At 39.0% G+C, this 19,753-nt stretch overlaps 1 protein-coding gene across 1 annotated transcript in view; it reads right to left on the reverse strand.

Moving 5' to 3' along the window:
* Positions 1 to 5,432: 5,432 nt before the first annotated feature.
* The window catches only part of abcb6b (ATP-binding cassette, sub-family B (MDR/TAP), member 6b), a 58,339-nt gene continuing 44,018 nt past the window's right edge, over positions 5,433 to 19,753 (reverse strand). Inside the window, exons 19-21 of the mRNA XM_041806364.1 lie at positions 12,792 to 12,860; positions 9,083 to 9,191; positions 5,433 to 5,471 (exon numbers count right to left, since the gene is read on the reverse strand). Of these exons, the coding sequence (XP_041662298.1) occupies positions 5,433 to 5,471; positions 9,083 to 9,191; positions 12,792 to 12,860 (217 nt within the window). The remainder of the gene's footprint in view (positions 5,472 to 9,082; positions 9,192 to 12,791; positions 12,861 to 19,753) is intronic.

The following is a 19,753-nucleotide window of genomic DNA, read 5'->3' on the forward strand; positions in this document are numbered from 1 at the left end:
TTTGGCATCAATAACAATAATAATTTCTGCTACTGCAAATTATTTGTTAATTCAACTAAGTGGAAAAACATCAGGGAGCCTGACTTCAAATCCAAATTTAGCTCCAACTAGTAGCACTTGTCCTTGCTTACTGGATGCATTCCTGGAGCTATGTGTGATGCAGTGCATGCTTTCAACAGCTGGAGACAAGAGATCCCAAGATCACAGGAGAATTACAAGTTCACACAGGAGTTGTTATCTTGTGGTAGGAAGTCCAAATTGAGAGCAACATGTAACTTTTCCTTTCTGAGATAATTTTTTTGTTTATTTTCAGAAATATTCTGTGATTATTTTCTATCATGAGTGAGTCAATTAGAAAATTAAAAGACTGAGGTTTTCTGGTGCTGTATTACTGTATATCCTGTGGTTTGCCACCATTCAAATTAACTTCACCTCACCAATGACTTCGTATTACTTCTGTGACCTACTGACAGATTTATGACTAGGGATGTGGATCAAAACCTGGTTCATAAAGACCAGGTTCTGTATTTTTATTACCCATAAATCAATAATGTTTTTGCATATTTATTAAAAGTATTCAGACCTTCAGACAACACATGGAATTTAGCCCATGTTGCTCCCATTGCTCTGGATATTTCTTCACCTCGATTGGAGTCCACCTGTACTAAATGAAATTGAAAGGCATGCACCTCCCTATAGAAGGCCTCACAAATGACAGTCATGACATATCAGAGCCAAAACCAAGTCATGAGGCCAAAGGAACTGCCTGCAGAGCTCAGAGACAGGATTGTTGCAGGGCACAGATCACAGTTCACAGTGGCCTCCTCAATTCTCAAATGGAAAAGGTTTGTCATAACCAGGACTTGTCCAAGAGTTGGTCGCCCAGGGAAAACTGAGCAACTGGGGGACAAGGGCCTTAGTAAGAGAGGTGAACAAGAACCTGATGGTCACTCTGATTGAGCTCCAGAGATCCTGTGTGGAGATGGGACAAAGCTCCAGGAGGACAACCGTCAGTGTAGCCCTCCATTGAGCTGTACTCTATGGCAGAATGGCTAGACTGAAGCCTCTCAGTGCAAAGCAAATGAAACCCTGCTTGGCTTTTATGTGTTTTTTTTTTTGTTTAGTTTAGTTTGCAAACTCCAAGCAGGCTTTGTCTTTCTGAACTTTGTCCCATCTCCACACAGAATCTCTGAAGCTAGGTCATCAGATTCTTGGTTACCTGTCTTACTAAGGCCCTTCTCCCTTGATTATATAGTTTGGCAAGGCAGCAGTGAAGCAGAAATTCTTTTGAAGCCTTCCCCAGATCTGGGCCTTCCAACAAAGAAAAAATTACTTTGAACGATTTTAAGATCAAGCTACAACATAAAAAAATTTGGGGAAAGAGAAGAAGGTCTGCACGCTGAATGCACTATATCGTGTCAATACATGATTCTTGCAGTTTTTTTAAAGACAAGAAATGAAATTTTCAGATAACCAAAAAGGTATTTGAGTCAAATATGGCAACAAATGAGAAAAGTGTCAGTAAGCGCCTCTTTTTCCACAAATGATGCTGATTGGTCCGATCATTCTCTCACTGGGAACAAGTGACACATAGTAAGCCTGTCATCACTCAGAGACTAGGAGTCACCAGTTTTACCCAGCAGACCAATCAAAGGGCCTGCAGTCTGCCTCATTTTGGCTTGTCTCTAAATCTCTAAAGGGGGGTGGCATGTTGGCTAGGTGCAGAGGCCTCTGTGCAGGGTTCAGAATTATGTGGGTCTATGATGTAGATCTGACACAGAAGTATAAATGAGGCTTTAAAACAGGTCCTCTTGGCTGTTTTTAATCTCTGTTATCAAGTAGACACTGAAGTGAAGCCAAGGTTGCTTTGTGTTCTTAAATTCTAAGAGTAATATTTTGATGGCCATTAGGAAAAGCTGAAAAAAATCCTGGTCTTAAAAAGAGATAACTGATTGCTTTCTGAAGCCAGGGACTACATTTTAGGATGAAGACTTAACCAGAGAAAGACAAAAAGAGACAGAGAAAGGCAGGGATCCAGAGTCAGAAAGTGGTTTGCAGTGATCATGATTAAGATATGAAGCACTGAGACTGCCCTCGCTGCAACACAGACTGGCTATGGCATTTTAATAAGGGCACAACTTGTGTGTAGGTGTGTGTGTGTGCTCCATCACATATGCAGAGGCACCATATGAAACAGCACAGTTTCTTTTACTAACCCCTCCCTACACTAACAGTGTACATGTTGTCTACTTCTGGTGAAACGTTGTGATTTATGTCTGTACATTCCCCTCTGTCTTTGATAGTAACCATGTGTACCACTGCCCAGTGTACATGCCATCCTGTTGTGTTTGTACTGATGTATATTGTTGTACTGATTTGTTCTACAGTAGAGATATCTTTATTAAAGGGGCCAAGTTTGATTGGGAAGATGATCTTTCCAAGTGAGCGGGACGTTCTGGACCAGAGCTGAGTCCAAAAAGTTGATATGTGCATATTCACAGTGTGTTTAATCATCTGTACAGAGTATGAGATGTAAATTAGAAAAATGTTTTTAGTTGCATGCAGCTATTCACAAAATCTAGTCAATAAAGTAGTTATATAAAACAACATTTCTGAGATGTTTTTATTCTGCTTCCAACTGGAATACAAAGATTTACAAAAATGGTTGCAACTCTGAAGAAAACAAACACTGAGATGGCTAATTCTGAAGAACATAGCCTATGATGGCAATGAATAGGCAAGGCAGGACTGTCTCTGTAAGTTAAGCATGTTTAAATTCCTATATTAGCTGTTGTTGGCATTCTGTTACTTCAGTTGGATCTTGATTAGTATTCAGTATTAACTAATGACATTGATACATACTCCCCAATGACATCAGTGGGGGCAAGTTAAGGTTCAGTGCCTTGCCTAAGGACACTGCAACATATGACTGCAGGAACTCCATATCAAACCTACCAGTTGAGAGATGACCACAGATGGACTAGGGCCCTACAAATGGTCCTAGAATTTGCAACTGACTGGCCCCATTTTTCAAAACCATCAACAAAAGACAAAATAAAAGAAAATAAAAAAGAGCACAATATAATCATTGCAGTGATTGATTCAGGCTGGCAAGGCTTAAACGCAACTGGAGAGAAAAGTTGCAGACACAACATGTTATGGTCCCATGGACAGGATTTCTAAATGCAGCCCAGGTGAGGAGGATTTCCAGTTTGGGGAGATGGTTGGGATGATGGTCAGTACCTCCAAGTCCAAGGCAGTGGTTCTCTCCTGTGAGTTGCCCTCTCTAGCTGGGAATGAGACCTTGCCTTAGGTAACAGAGTTCAAGTTTCTCAGCGTCTTGTTCACAAGTGGGGGAAAAATGAACCATGAGATTTAAGGCAGTTTGGTGAAGCATCAGCAGTAAGGCAGGCATTGTGGTGAAGAGGGATCTGAGCCAGAAGCCAATTCTTCAATTTACCTGGTGATCTACCACCCAACCCTCACCTGTTTTCATGAGCTCTGGATAATGACCAAAATAATGAAATCACAGATAAAATAAGACTGAAATGAGTCTTCTCTTGGGGGTAGCTGGGTTCAGGAGTTCATACATCCAGAGAGAGCTTAGAGTAGAACTCTGCTCTTTGCATCGAAAGGAGCCAGTTGAGGTGGTTCATCTGATCAGGAGGTTCAACTGAGGGGAAATATCCAGTGGGACCGAGAACAAGCTGGGAGGATTATATATCCTGTTTGGTCTAGGAACACCTCGGGATCCTTTAGAAGGAGTAACAAAATGTTGACGTATTGACTAAGATAGGCTAAGCATGCTACCATCACAACCTGGCCATAGATATGGTCTCTGGGATAGATAAATCCTATGCGCAAGCACAGAGCAAATTTCTGTAGTCCTTCTGGACAACAGCAGACACATGGTGCAAAAGAGAGAAAAATCCTCAGCATATCTCAACAGTTTATGATCATTGTGGCAAAAAGATGATGGGCCCAAATGGCCCATATTGGTCCTTCTAGCATTTGCCCTAATTACAGATGGCCAGTCCCTGACATGAGATGGCTGACTCTACCACTGATCTACAGTCACTAGAACTGATTTAGCCCAGCATAGCTAGGAGACTCTTGATGTACCTCAGAAAACCTTGGTGTGCCACATTTATTTTTTCTACACCATTTATAGGTCCGATTGATTTCCACCTTTAAGAATTCGCCAGCCTGTTGTAGCAACCCTCTACTACAATACAGTGTAGTCATAACACAGTATAAAAAGTAACTACATTTATTTCCTCAACAGTTAGGAGAGGCTGTGATACATGGGTCAACCCTCAGACTGTGACTTAATAGATAATATTAACAGAGTCAATAAATGAATAAAAAATAAATAAATCCGATAAAGTAGTTCTGTTCATTTAGATCCTCACACAAATATTTTCAAAACTTAAAATTAAAAATCATCCACATGAAAATGCCAAAACACTCTGTTGCGTGCTTTAAAGAGAATGCCATGTCAACATCAGTCTGCCCTTGCAATGACCGTTTCATTTTCAAAGCTGTCCCACCAACCTGAACCTGGTCTCATTCAAAACGGTTGGCTTTGTTCAGTGTTTTATCAAGGACCAGTGTCCATTCAGTCGTCTGTGTTCATCAGCATAGTGTGAAAGCAACTGTGTGTGTCTAAGCATGTCAAAAGACCAGTTTCATAAAGAGTTCAGTTAGCAACATTAACACCAGCACAAGTCTGGCTACGTCCAACATTACCAAAAAATGAAAGTGATAATTTAGCGCACCATTAATGACCTTAGAGGAAAACACCAGCACGCACACCCGCATGGTGTTTTCCCCATTCACACAAAAATGCTTGAAAAATCTTTACCCTGAGAGGAGATTTCCAAAGAGTGTTTTCAGTGACGTAAAATACTGTTTATGTGTGTACCAAAGGTCAGTAAGCACTGAGCATGAAAAAGTGGAAAAATGAAATGAAAAGAAAATGAAAAAAGCACTGAACTGGCACAATGTAGCAATTTTTTAGGAACCTCAAGGCCTGCTTTTGTTCACCTCTGACTGTTTCTACATTCATCAAGTTAGGCTGAGTCAACATTTTTAATCAGGTGACTACCATTGATGGGCTTTCTAATGCTTCTGCAGAACCAATGGCTGAAGTCAGTTTTATACAGATTGCAATTCATCTGGTCTACTAATAATAAATTGGTCCAAAAAAGACAAAGATGGACTTTTTAATTCCAAGTACAGTTCCCACAAGTTGCTGAAAGGCCAACACTTTGGCTGCATAAGCCACACATCAAATAAAATATCAGGCACCCATACTTGAATAAGTGTTCTTCTCACCTTCCTGCAAATGTAAACTTATTCTGAACCCCTAATTTTGTTTTTCCAGTTTTCAGGAGATGCAACTGTGAAGCAAAATGCTGTAAAATACAAACTTAAAGAAAAGAGTTTGATGTATTTCTAGGCTGCAGCTGCTTCTAAAATTTAAATGCATTGATTGTAGTTCAACATGATACTTGGATAATTGGTGTTTAACGATTTTATTGCCAAACGACAAGCACATACTGTCAAGACAGTGTATTCAGACCACTTTCCATCAGCGGAAGCCATCTTGGTCGTTTACAAACAGTACCTAAAGGTGCTAAAACCTGCCCCCTATGACATAAGCTGTTATGATTTTCTGACCTTGAATCAGGTCAGACAGAAATCTGTCTGAACAGGAGGAGAACCAGACATTTCTGCCAGAGCAAATAAAACATGAGCTCTCTGATCTGTCTGGGTCCCAGACTAGGACGGAAACCATTAACCTATTTCAAAACTATTTCTTTAGACCTGACACTCTGACAGGGCGGCAGAGTGGTGTGGGGTGGTTTAGATCTATCTTCAAGTGTGTGCTGCCTGTTTATCAATAAAGTGTCAATAATCCTTTTTTATATCGGACCAAATCACAGCTACAGTTATATTGTGATTTTTTTAAAAGACAGCATGTTGAGACCCCACTGTTTAGGATATCATTTTTATAAAAAACCCAACATTTATCCGCCAGAGCAAGCTCCCAGCAAAAAAAAAAAAAAAAAAAACCCTTCAAATGAAAAGGCAACCTTAGGAAAAATGAGACTTATTGGGGGACAGCCTCCTTCTGAGGCTGGATTAGCAAAGAGTATGGGGGACTACAGGGAAAAACAGAAAGAGAAATATGCAAGGAATTGAGTTTTAAATGGTTGACATAAAATTTTGTCCCAGCCTGGCAGTGGACACTATTATCAAAGAAACATATCCCTACAGCTGATAGGTTTTGGAACATAGTAGAACATTTAAATTTGTAATACAATTCTCTGCAGACAATTTGAAGGTACAGTCATTTTTAAAAAGACTATTGTGGCAAACAAGATAGAGTTGCCACTAAAACACCCTCTCCATCTGTCTCTCCAGCCCTCAGGCTGCTGATCTAGTTTTACTCCAACATTAACCTTTGACTCTGAGTGGCGCTTTCTGCCCATCCAGGATGTTTACGCCAAAACAATCTCAGTAATACAATCACCTTGGCCTTTAATGACCTCGATGTAATCTTCACAATGGGAACAGCTGATCACGGCAGCTTTCCTTTGTGACACAGGAGCTTCTACCTCCAGAAGGAGTTAATTTGTCTAATTGTTCATGTCAGCTAAAAGCTAAAAAGGAAAGTTCTAACAGCAATAGTTGAACCCCTCAGATTCAGGTAGCTGAACATCTGAATAAGTGTTAGACTTTTTTTTTTCTTTGTCCTAAATGATTCAGCTCTTGTGATTATGATAGTTACAATGGGAAATGTGGTTGAGATGTTGTCAAGATGAAAAAATTGGTAGGTTGAAGTTCGGCTGAATGGATGTGTCAATTACAAGGGTCTCACATAAAAAACCAAAGCTGGCATCCAACATGTAAACCAGCCTTCCTCAAGCAGGGTCCTGTGGTACTCTGAGGTGCCCTCTGACATTATCCTCAAGCGAACATTCAGAATGCATTAAATTCATCCATATTTGTCACAAATATGCAAATCCTGGTATAAATAATCAAAATTGTCACATATGTCCTTTCCTCAAGTCAGTCAATGTCAGGGTCAGCAGATGAAGAGGTCCATGTTCATGTTTTTTTTAAGTCTTGATGACTATGGCTCACAGCTCATGAAAATCAGAATTCCATTATCTCAAAATATCGGAATATGAAAACATTGGCCCAAACAGGTTTCATAAGAAAGAAATGTTGACCCTCAAAAGTTCTGCTCATTTATGCACTGAAAAACTGGTTGGAGCTCCTTCATGAATTACTGCATCGATATGATGTGTCAAGGAGCCAATCAGTCTGTGGTCCTGCTGGGGTGTTGCTCTGATAGCAGCCTTCAGCTCATCTGGATTGTCTTGTAGTCTGGTCTCTCATCTTCTTTATGACATTTCCTCAGATTCTCTATGTGGTCAGGTCAGATAAATTGACTGACCAATTAAAAACACAGTAACACAATGGTCAGTTTCTGGTATTTTGGCTTCACTGTGGACAGGTGAAAAGGAAATAAGTGTCTCCACAATTCTTCTCAGCAGATGGAAGCATGAAAAGCTCTAATATCTCCTGCTAGACAGTTGACAGCATTGACTATGGACTTGATGAAGACCAGTGGACCATCAGCAGCAGATGACATGGCACCCCAAACCATCACTGACTGTGGAAACTGAAATCACCAGACTTCAAAAACCTTGGATTTTTGGCCTCTCCAATCTTCCTCCAGACTTGGGACCTTGATTTCCAAAAGAAATGCAAAATTTGCTTTCATCTGAAAACAGGACTTTGGACCATTGAGCAACGGTTCAGTTCTTTTTCTTCCTAGTCCAGGTAAGACCATAATGATGTCTGTAGTTCAGGTGTGATGCGCCACTAAAAACACTAAACTTGTAGCCTATTACCTGAACCAGTCTATGTGGTTGATCTTGATCCAGTCTCAGTCCACTCCTTGAGAAGCTCCCCTAAATTCTTGAATCTGCATTTTTTGACAATTCTCTGATGGCTGAGCTCACCTTTGTTGCTTGTGTTCCTTTTCTTACCACACTTATCCCTTCCAACTTTCCATGAATATGCTTTGATACAGCCTCTGAGAACAGCCTGCCTTTTCAGCAGTAACCTTTTGTGGCTTACCCCCCATCAAGAGTGAAATGATTGTCTTCTGGACATTTGTCAAGTCAGCAGTCTTCCCCATGATTGTTGTTGTGTGAACTGAAACAGAGGGAGAGTATGAAGGCTCAGGAAACCTTTGCAAATCTGACTTTTCTAGAATATTCTAATATTTTATTTTATATATAGATAGTGGATTATAGGTTATTTTTACCAAACAATGTTTGCCAAAATCTTATGAAACTTCAACATTAATGGGGTCACTTGCAACAAAATAGGGCTGTCAATCTAATGTTTTCAAAATTGCAATTATTACACTGAATTTCCACATTTTAGGACAACTGACCACATTTGAATCACATTTAAATTTTATGGCTTTAAAAAAATTAAGTCCATATAAACAACATCAACAGTAAAATAAAAACATCACAGAGAGTTTGAACTGGCAGAAAATCTTTGAAGGTAACTGGACAAATGCTCGGTCTGTCACATTCATTATGGACCAATCAGAGCAACTTGACATATTAGTAGATTATTAGTAGGTATTACAGTTTTGCTGTCACTAAACCACGCCCCAAGCCACCACCTTTTTCTCCTCAAATGATGCTGATTGGACCGGTCATTCTCTGACTTGGAGTCAGCTTTGAGCTTTGAGCTTTGCAAGATGGATTAGCTTGATGCCACACATCAAATCTGGCCAAGCTATTGGCTTTGGAATTCAGTGATATCTTAGCATTATGTTGTCTTAACCATTTCTTTTGTATTGTTATCATTTCTTCAGTCTCTGTGAAAGTAGACAGATAAAAATGATGATAACAGTTCACAGCTTGAAGAATCCCCAGCTTTATTTAGGCAATTGGTCAGAAAATGTAAGATTATAAAACAGTGGATACACCAAGAATTATATATTGAGTTTCTTATGATAAAAAAATTCCATTCCATGTCAGACATCTTGAGTCTGAGTGTTCGTCTGTGTTTCTGTTTCTGTGTTGAGACTTTTCTGCTGTTTCGTCCACATGGCTGCGTACAGGCCTCCTCGGATCAGCAGTTCCTCGTGCCTGGACAAAACCAGAGAGAGATACTGATTACTTGTAAGACTCTCCAAACACAGTATATCCTTGCTGCAGATTAGATGAGGAAAAAAGAATTTTTGTAAACTTTTTCATAGTTTAAATTCTAGTTGTCATAGTCTTTTAAGTTTTCCAGAATTCAGGCTGAAAATGCATTTACGATATTTTTCTAAATCTTGTTTCTAAGCATGAATGTGAGGAAGAGGAAGATTTAAAGAAGAGAAAAAAATGCTTAAACATTAAAGGATGGAAATTCCTGGGAAAGCAGAGCAGACAGGGGAGAAGGTGGGTCACTTATAATGTCTTGTGACACCAGAGCGGCTTTAAAAACAAAGTTGAGCCGTCTGCAGACTTCATCCAACTTTACTATGAATTAATAAAACCAAAAGTCTGTCACTGTCTGGACTTCCAGACAGACAGGGAGAGCAGGAAACATGACGTGAGTCGGAAATAGATGACGGCAAGAAACTGAGACAGATAGAGAGGAAAATAGAGAGCAAAAAGAAAGATTAAGATAGGAAGGAGTGAAGAGATAAGAAAAACTGAGAAAAAAAGTAAAGACAACATGGGACGAATGTGAACAAGCAAAAAAACTAAACAGAAAGGATAGTAAACACTCCTCAGACTGTCTTTAAAGAGGATGTCCATCATAAAGTAGATTAGGAATTTAAAAGTGTATTCCACTGACTTACCATTGCATAACATTAATTTGATGCAGTAGAATAAAAAAAAATTCTTTGTCAGCAGTTATTTTTCACTTATCATATGAATCGCCAACATAACCAACAATGCAATGCAGCTACTGACAGCAACTATAGAGATTCAGGTATACAAGGTCCATTTTATGCACATGAGTTCATACAGAACTTTTATTCCAGACATGAACAAATCATTTGCAACTCAACTTGAGCGAGACCTGTTGAGTTTAAAACAACAGCAAGAAGTCTGTTTTTGCATGGTAGCTTGCAATGCCAACATTCAGCATCACAAAGTACAAATTTTACCTCAGTACTGGTTGGTCATTTTCTCTGAAGCCATCACCTGTGACTATGCCCTTCAGGCTGGGGATAAACTTCCTTTTTCCTCTTGTGTAAAAGTAATTGTATCAAGCATATTCTTTTAGATATACTTACGTATACATAAACTAAGTCTGGACACTTGTTAATGTCACATGTTAATATGGTCCTCAGACTAAATCATCCCAGCCTGGACCTGGTCCTCATAAAGAATGTAAAGACCTGGGACAGCCTGAGGACTCTCTGTCCCTGTTTGAAGGTTCACTTCATCACTTTGTGGTACAAACTGTGTGAATCCTGACACCGGACGTTTGGCCGTCCCGTCCTGTGTTTACATCACAGTGTCGATCAAAAGATGAATGGTTTTTGGGTTGGGGTTCCCCATACATGCCTGCAGGGGCAAACCGAGTCTCTTCATGTGTTTACCCTCTGATGCATGTGAGTGATCTGTCTCTCAGAGCTGCACACACAGCTGGATGATCTATGATGAGTGATATTTAAACATCAGGGCTGAATTATATCACTTACACCTTGTTTACCACCGCTACGGGAAGGGGGGTGTACCTCTGAGTGGAAGTCCCAGCTCTTATATCAAAGGACTAAATGCATCAGCAGTTTAATGGCAGCTCAAGTGTCTCTGTGTTAATGTGTAAAAAAACATAAGCAGTGGTATAGTTGATTCATTTTCTTTGATAGTGATGGTGCAATTTAATATATTTAACATATTTTTAATTAAAAACTGATGTGCTACACATAGATTTTGTTGCAAATTTCCAAGTCCTGTCCCTAGTTTGGCATTATAGTTCCCCTCTTCAAAACATGGACATCACTCAAGTATGCACGTCACTACTTCACAACTAGGGATGAGTGTGACTAGTCAGCTAAAGGCTGCCACAGATGCCCATGTAGCTGTTCTTAACCGATGTAACTGTTAAAAACAATAGTGAACTGATAGCACCGATAGCTCGTAAAAACATCGTAGTTTGGCACTATATTTAAAAATGGGGATAAAGCCGTGAAAATGCTGTGTTATTCTGACATATAACTGAGCATTCAGTAATGATATTCAGCCAAGGAATATGGATTTTATGCTGCAAAGATTGAGGGCCAGCAGATTCTACAGATTCTACCTTGCTCAGGATCATGCTAATAACAGAAAAAAGTGTGGAGTTAAAACAGGCCTTTAATAACCTTGCAAAACAGACTTTCATCAGGCAAATCCATCTTGCTCTAGTCTACAAAGATTGTGCCAAACTGTACCAAGCAGCATTATTTGAGGAGAACGATGCGGTAGCGTGGGGTCAAGTTGCACAGGAAGCCGATGGCAAGGGCTGCTGCCAATGTAGCTATTAGCTTGGATGTAGCTATAATATAACGGCAGTTTTATTAGGAATTGGGCCACATATTTATTAAATAAAGAGCAAAAGAAAAAAAAACAACACTGAAAGCTTTCCAAGTTGTTTTAGCTCTTCTGCCAACCTGCTTTGGCATGGGTGTGTGTGAGTTATGGGGTATTCAATGGCTGCTGCTACGGCTGCACCTATTAGCTAGGAAGTAGCCAAAGTTAGTGGCAGTTTAATCAAAACCGTACCACATTTCTCTGTTGAAACGAGGGCAAAGAGCCACACCAAAATCTTGTGTTGGCAGAGAAGATGTTTTTACATGTCTTCCGAATGGTTTCAGCATGAGTCTTATTCACAGAATAGCTTCGCTATACACACATTAGCGTTAGCCAGTAGAGCTCAGGGCAGTAACTGAGCTGTGGATATCTACAACCACATTTTGTCTAGTTGCTCCTATTGGCCTGTGATGCTTTATATAGGAGGTTTCCCAGATGAATGTGAACTATATCCATGCAATGGATAGATGAAACAGTCTATCAGGTCAGGTTAGCCATTTAGGGCTCCTAGAAAACAACTAGAACTTGACCACCTTGTTTCTGCAGTGTCCATTCATTTTCACTGCATCCTGACATGGATTATCTTTGAGACTTTAATGTTTTGTTGGCTAAAATTTAAAATTGATATATTTTTAATTTCTCTCAAATCTAAAAAAAAATGCCTGGTTGGGCAAATGCTCCTGTTATGATTATTTTGGGGGTGCTGAGATGAAATTTGAGGGTGCTAAAATGGTCTAAAATCACCTCTGTTTGTTACCAGTAGAAACATGAGCTGTTAAGACCCAGACCATTTTTGTCCCAGGCTGTTTATTTCTGCTGCCAAAACTGGTATTTATAAGGGATCTAATAGGGATTCATTGTGTTTTTGCACCAGCCTCAATTAGACACTAGAAGGGCTGCAGGTTTTTGGTGGTCATCCAGCCTTTAGGGCAGAAAAAAACACCAGAGGATCTGAGGGGTCCCTCACAAAAACCACTCAGTGTTTTTGATCCACAGATAACAAATTTGAAACCACCTAGGACACACAAGATTGTTAAGGTGTGACACCACCAAACCACCATACACATACATCATTGGTTGTCAGTCTGTCTAGATAAAAACATCCTGCAGACACAGTCTTGCCTCTTAAATGGGCTTTTGTCATTGTACTCTTTTAAATATAAACAAGCTTACCTTCCTCTCTCTGCGATCTGTCCATTGTGAACGACCAGTATCTGATCCGCTCCAACAACAGTGGACAACCTGCAGAATCATACAAACATTATTCAGCATCAGTCCTTTTTCATTTCCTCACAGTATTGCTTCTTTGTCTTATATAAGGCTCTTAATAAAAACAAAGCATATAAAAATCACCTGGAAGACTCACAATAAACTATTTTAACTCATAATGCACAGCCACCAGAGTCCAAGAAATACTAAAATAACTGAACTCAGTAGACTGTGACTCTGAACAACAGGAAGAGCTAAAGTGTGTGCAGGAGGATGTCTGAAGGTTAAAATCTTCTTTTGTTTGGTTGGGGGAAGAACATTTCCTAACTGTTTGGTGATAATAAAAAGTTAAAACATTTGTATAATGTCTGACAGGATAGCAGAGTAAAATCACCAAGTTTGGCAAAGAGGTAAGCATTTTACCATCAACATTATTTTTGTGTACCAAAAAGTTTTCATACTGGGACTTATCATAGATTCCATCAGCTATTCTCTGATCATCCTGTAGCCTCTGGAAACCTTTCAGGGTTTCTGATAAAGTCAACAGGTAGCATTTATGGACTTCGGCCATATTCTTTCGTGTATTGTCTTTTTTATAGTCAGATGAGCAACTTCAGACACAGGAACTGAGTTGGTGCTGAGAAACGTCATCTTAAAGATCATATTAGCTGCCTTTGGAGCCTGTTTATACTTGCATTAGCATGCCTCTTAAGTTACTGGATAGCAAATAGTAGCAAGTAGTAGCTTATAGGTCCTGGCAGCATTACACCCAACCTAGGAACTCAGTTCTGCCACCCTCTGAGTGCAAACAACGGTGCACTCAGTCTTTTAAAACTGTGTCACATCTGCACTGTTTCATATGCTGTAGAGTTTATGTAGTCCTACATATTTTTTGCATATTTGTAAATTTGCAGTACCCACTGAAAAAACTAGGATAAAAATAATTTGGACAACATACCAACACTACAACACTTCTAGCACAGCTTGGCCTCATACCAAAGGTGGACTTGATCAGTTTCGGCACTAACACTAGTACTTTAGTGGTAGTTTGTTAGAGACTTTTTGATTGCCGTGCTCTAAAGCAGTGGTTCCCAACCTTTTTTCCGAAGGGCCGCCCCAACTTGTATCAAAGAAATGCTAACCCCCTTAGAACCCATTTGAAAAACATACCCATATATTTTGATTGTTTTCATAGGCAATATTTCAACATGATAGGCGTACAGACACTTGTTCCTAAAAAACTATCTATAAACTCACTATGACAGCATATAAGGACTACTCTAAATAATAATAATGAGAATAATTAAGAGGATCTATTAATTTTCAAGATAAAAACAAAAATTCTCAAGTTTAAAAAGTCATAATTTACGAGATAAAATAAAGATTTTTTTTTTCCTTTAACAGTAATAAAGGTACATAAACCAAGGTAAAAAAGTTAAAAATCCAACTATTACTTTCAGATGGTTTCTTGTAAAATTTTGCCTTAACAATGTTGTAAATTTATGATTTTAAAACTTAAAATTCTCAAGTTTCCAATGTCCACATTTTCAATTTTTTTTTCTTGTTAATTTTTGACTTTTTAAACTGACATTTTGAGTTTGTTTTCTTGAAAATATATGACTCTATAGTCTCAAAACTTTATTTTTTCCCCCAAAATGTTCATTTTTTTCTCAAAAATGCACAGAACTGGGGCGCTTGTGGCCTAGTGGTTTAAGGTGCGCCCCATGTACGTGGTCAGCCCGGGATTGAATCTGGCCTGTGGCACTTTCGCCCATGTCTCTCCCCAGCTCTCATCCCTTTTTCTGATTCTATCCAATATCCTCTGCTATCAATAAAGGCATACAAATCCCGGCAATTAATCTTAAAAAAAGAAAGAACAGATCCTGGTTTGCTATACTGCCTCTAAATGGGACCTTAGTTCAGAAATTGAACACCATAACGTTCAGAAGACTTTGATCTATAAATCTAGAGCGTTAAATCATAAGGAACGTGTTTTCTGAGTTCATAAACGTACAGGTTTTTAACTGCTTTGATTCAACTGAATGTCACATGAAACTTTAAAGGCTGCTCATTGATCAGCTATTGATTTTAATGTCTCATTGTAAATGTAGAAGATAATTACATAGCCGTGTAACTGATCTTGTCATCTGTTTAACTCTGGCCGTGTCACCTCAGAGGGATATAAAAAATATTTTGCCTGTAAAAGAGCATGAAAAAAACCTGTATCAACAGCAGACTCCTTCTGGAGATTCAGTGAAATGGTTCCATCAACATGTAATGCTTTGGATACACACAGAATATCCCTTAATCTTTGGAAACAGCACATTAAAAGGCCTGTTTTGATTTATAACTACGTAGCTGTCATTTATGAAGCTTCAACCATTGTTTATATCAAAAAACACCCCATAAATAAGTTAATTGAAAGTAATAACACATAATATTTGTCATAATCCTTCAGTTTAAATGAGCGCTGTGCGTGCCCAGTGGTTGTTTGTTTTCAGCACTGACACTTAAGTCCTTATGTTTCTTTGACTGCTGCTCTGGGATGTTGCTGCAATCCCAAATTGCAGCTTCAAACACAATAATAGTTGTTATTAATAACAGAAATATTGGCCAGAGCCACACAAACAGGATCCAAGTTGTAATCAACAAGAAATGCTCTTTAAACATGTGTGTACAGGAGTTAGCAGATCAAAGAGCGAACATTGTCTTCAGAGAGCTTTTAGAAAAGGGGAAAGTTGAAGCAGAGGAAGAGATGAGAGAGAGCTTGCAGAGGTGTCAGAGATCAGGCAGAGAAGAACGAGGAGAAGAAATACAAAAAGACACATATTTAGTGCATTAACTTGGACATGGATATCCTGGTTATGAGCATTATGGATTTAGAGGATTTTGGGATATGTCATTTACATGCACACAGAGATACTTGTTCATTTATATTCTTGTATTCATAGCATTCTGTCATTAGACCAGAGTGGAGGCCTGGAGCACAGAAAGAGCTAAGGACAATGGCAGCTGTCACTGAACGACATGAGGGGCTGCAGCACATGTGTTTGAATTCTCCATTACATTAAAACAATGCATGTGTGCATAACCTGACAACTGCTGAAAAACACATATACCAGTTTAGACTGTACTTCTATTGTCACATTAGAGTCACCTCAAGGGCACAACTAAAAATCTGTAAAACCAGAAGTAGTGGAGATCCTTTCCTTTACATAGCAGCCAAGATGAAAGTCTGTCCAATAAAGCATTGCTTCCCAACCTGAGGTCCAGGACCCCTAGGAGCATGAGGTTCTGTCTGCTTTGAGGTTGTTGAAATTAGATTACCTCAAACTAACTAAAATCCTGATAAAAAAAAAACACTGCATTAAAAGAAACATGAAAAGTCCACTTTAGTTTTTTTGCACCCTTGGAATTCAGAGTATCTACTGACCTACAAAATATGAAATAGTCAACACAGCATTTGTTTGTAGTCCTCTTACATTTTTTTTTTTAAGATTTATTTTTGGGCCTTTTCATGCCTTTATTTGACAGAGGAAGGACAATGGATAGACTTGGAAACAGGGAAGAGAGTGGGGAGAGACATGGGGCTAAGGGCCACAGGCCGGAATCAAACCCAGGCCGCCCGCGTACATGGGTAGCGGCTTAAACCACTTGACCATCTGCACTTCATTATTAAAATATTTTTAAGTAAAACAATTTCCTCCACAAATAGTGCCTACAAATAGCTCCCTTTGATATTTTACCCTTTTGTTGATTTTAATAAAACAATCAATATGTTGTGGTTTTAATGTCACAGTGAAAACAGATTTATACAAAGTAATGTCAAATAAATAAAATATGTAATGTAAATGAATTAACTGCATAAATATTAACCTCCTTTAAGTCAGTATTTAGTAGAGTCACCATTGGCTGCAATCACAGCACTGAGTCTGAGTGGATAGATCTCAATTAGGCTTGCACATCACATTGAACACTGCAATTTTACTCCATTCTTCTTTGTTAAACTGCTCAAGCTCTGTCAGGTTCAACGGATTGGGTGTCAACAGCCCTTTTCAAGTCCAGTCACAAATTCTCCATTGGATTGAGGTTGGAGATTTGACTCAGCTACTCCAGAACATTCCCCTTGTCCTCGTTGGCTCATTTTTGTGTGGCTCTCTGCTTTGGGTCGTCGTCTTGCTGGAAAATAAATCGTCGCCCAAACCGAGTTCTCGTGCAGACTGAATAAGACGGATCCTGGATTGTCTTGTCTTGTCTGATGGCCAAAAAACACAATTTTGACTTTATCAGAACAAAAAAACATTCTCCTACATGCCTTTTGGTGAACTCCAGTCCAGATTTAATCAGTTTTCTTCAACACTGGCTTTCTCTTCCCCACTCTCCTATAAAGCTTTGACTGCTGAAGAACCCGGCCAACAGTTGTTGTATGCAGTCTCTCTCCCATCTCAGCTGCTGAAGCTTGGAGTTCCATCAGAGTATTCATAGGTGTCTTCATGGCCGCTCTCACTAATCTCCTCCTCGTCAAAAACTAGAAAAGCACTCAGAGAGCGAAGACCTCCACCATTAGCCCTATCTCCCAATGGTACAGAATCCTTTAAAAAATTCCTGTATCCAGACGGTGATCCAGATCACTCCCAAAATCTAATCAGTTCTTCCTTGCGCCATTTCTGCCATTTTCTGAAAATTTCATCAAAATCCATGTAGAACTTTTTGGGTTATGTTGTTAACAAACAAACTGACTAACAAACAAACAAACAAAAAAAAAAAAAAAAACACCGATCACATAACCTCCTTGTCGGAGGTAATAAGTTAAAGTGGCAAAAATTGTCAAAAAGAGGCAAAGAAGTCGCAAAAACTGGGTAAAAAAAAGGCAAAAATTGGGAGAAAAAATGGCAAAAAATGGATAACAACAAAAAAAATGAGTTACAGGTGGCAAAATTGGTCAAAAATAGTGGTAAAAATGTGGCAAAAATTACTGAAAGGTGACTAAAATGGGCAAAAAGCAGCAAGAGTGGCCAAAAAAATGGCAAAAATGGCAAAAAAAAAAAAAAAAAAAAAAATCAGAGTAAAGGGGCAAAAAATATTTCAAATGAAGACATAGAAGAGCCATAAATCATCACAAAAGAGACACATTTGGCTCAAGAGCTATGTGTTGAAAATCACTGATTTATGCAGTCACTTATTGTATCTTACATATTTTTGTTCATGACATTACTTAGATGAAATCTGTTTTCACTTTGACAGTAAAGGTTTTTTTTTGGTCAAAAAAGCTAAATTATATTGAACATAATTGTTTCATAAAATGAATAAAAGGGTAAAACATCTGAGAGGCTGAATACTTTTTGCAGGTACTGTAAACTGCCAACATTGCAGTGGAGTTAAGGTGTATCTCTAGAGAGATTGTGCACCGAAGGCTGACCATCATCAGCTCTGACAAGTAGCTCTGCTGCAGATACAGCAGCTTAGTGGCTACCGATCTCAGTGCAGCCCAATTTAATCTGTTGAAGCTTCCCCTAATGATGCATAACTCATAGTTAAACTAAAACAGCTCAGTTATAAAACAAATAAAATCCCCTATACACTGTAAGCCCATAGAGGCAGGAACTATTCAGACCACAATCGTTTATTGAACCAGGCTGTAAACATGCTTATAGAAAAATCAGCATGGGGTGTGGATGTGGTTTTCAGTGCTCAAGAAACTGCAGTTTATTGCATGTCTGCATTTGCTTCATTTTTTAACAATGGAGGTTGTTGGCGTCTCTCTGCTCCCATCCAAAATGTTTTAACTGTAACAGGAACATGAAGATTATATATATATATAAAAGCCAGGCCTGTGCAGGTAACCAGCAGTTGTCAATAAAGATGAGACAAGGTGTATGCATGCCACTGAATCCTGTTTCCTAGGTAGAAAAATTGGAATATGATACTTAAACCCAATCCTACTTGGGATAATCAAGTCCATGTCATCTCAGTCTTGTAAAAAAATGAGAGAATCATAGTGTCAGATAATGCAGTTTGATGTTAAATGTGTTCAGCTGTCGTGTTAAAGCAAAGTACACAGTCATTCCTTGGTAATTGCTCACAGAAACACTAATTCCATCAAGTTCTGTCATGTTTGTGAGACACATATGCACAGCTGAGTGTGTCGCTTGGGGTTGGAGAACTCTGCATGAACCTGTCTGTAAATTATTAAAGTTAATATTTATGACCAGTATCTGATGAGAGTCTGATTAAAGCCACATTCACTGGATCTAAATGGCCCTCAGGCTTGGGATGTGGCCTAATGGAATCTGAAAAATGATTTTAGAGGTGAGATGAAACATTTCCACTGATTCTTACAGCGGCTTGATAAATGGAGGCTTCCTGAGGTATATTTTTGAAAAAAGAGGTTGATTTTTTTCCCCCTTGTGCCCATTGCTGCATGCAGACCACAAAAACTGGCCCTGCCTTCCTTTCCAAACTGCTGAGTGTCACTTTAAGCTTCAGCAGAGCCACCACTCTGCTTTAATGTCATCAAGGCTATCTTTGGACGTCCACCTTCAATATTTGATAGAAAACCTCGGTCAAAGGTAGAAATATCTCTCCCCAGAGACTGCAGACGTCAGAGAGTTTTTTCCTCCACTCATTCAAGCTTTATTATACAGCAGAGAAGAGAGCACCCAATGTGTTTACATGCACGCAGAATGCTTCCGAAATATGGTGCATGATTGTTTTTAGGGTAAGATTCAGGACAAACTTCACGCTGTGTAATTTCTCCTTGACTGGAATGCAGATGGAGAAAAAAAAAGAAGCTTTTGGACCATCTTCCTAGGTCAGACATCAATTTTTGATGACTCAAATTCACAACCTACAAAATCTCAAAACAAAGACCCATAAAATTTAGACAGAATCTAGAACAAAGATTCACGTTTAAGACTCCCGGATTT

The sequence above is a fragment of the Cheilinus undulatus genome, linkage group 15, assembly GCF_018320785.1.
Source record: "Cheilinus undulatus linkage group 15, ASM1832078v1, whole genome shotgun sequence".
Lineage (NCBI taxonomy): Eukaryota > Metazoa > Chordata > Actinopteri > Labriformes > Labridae > Cheilinus > Cheilinus undulatus.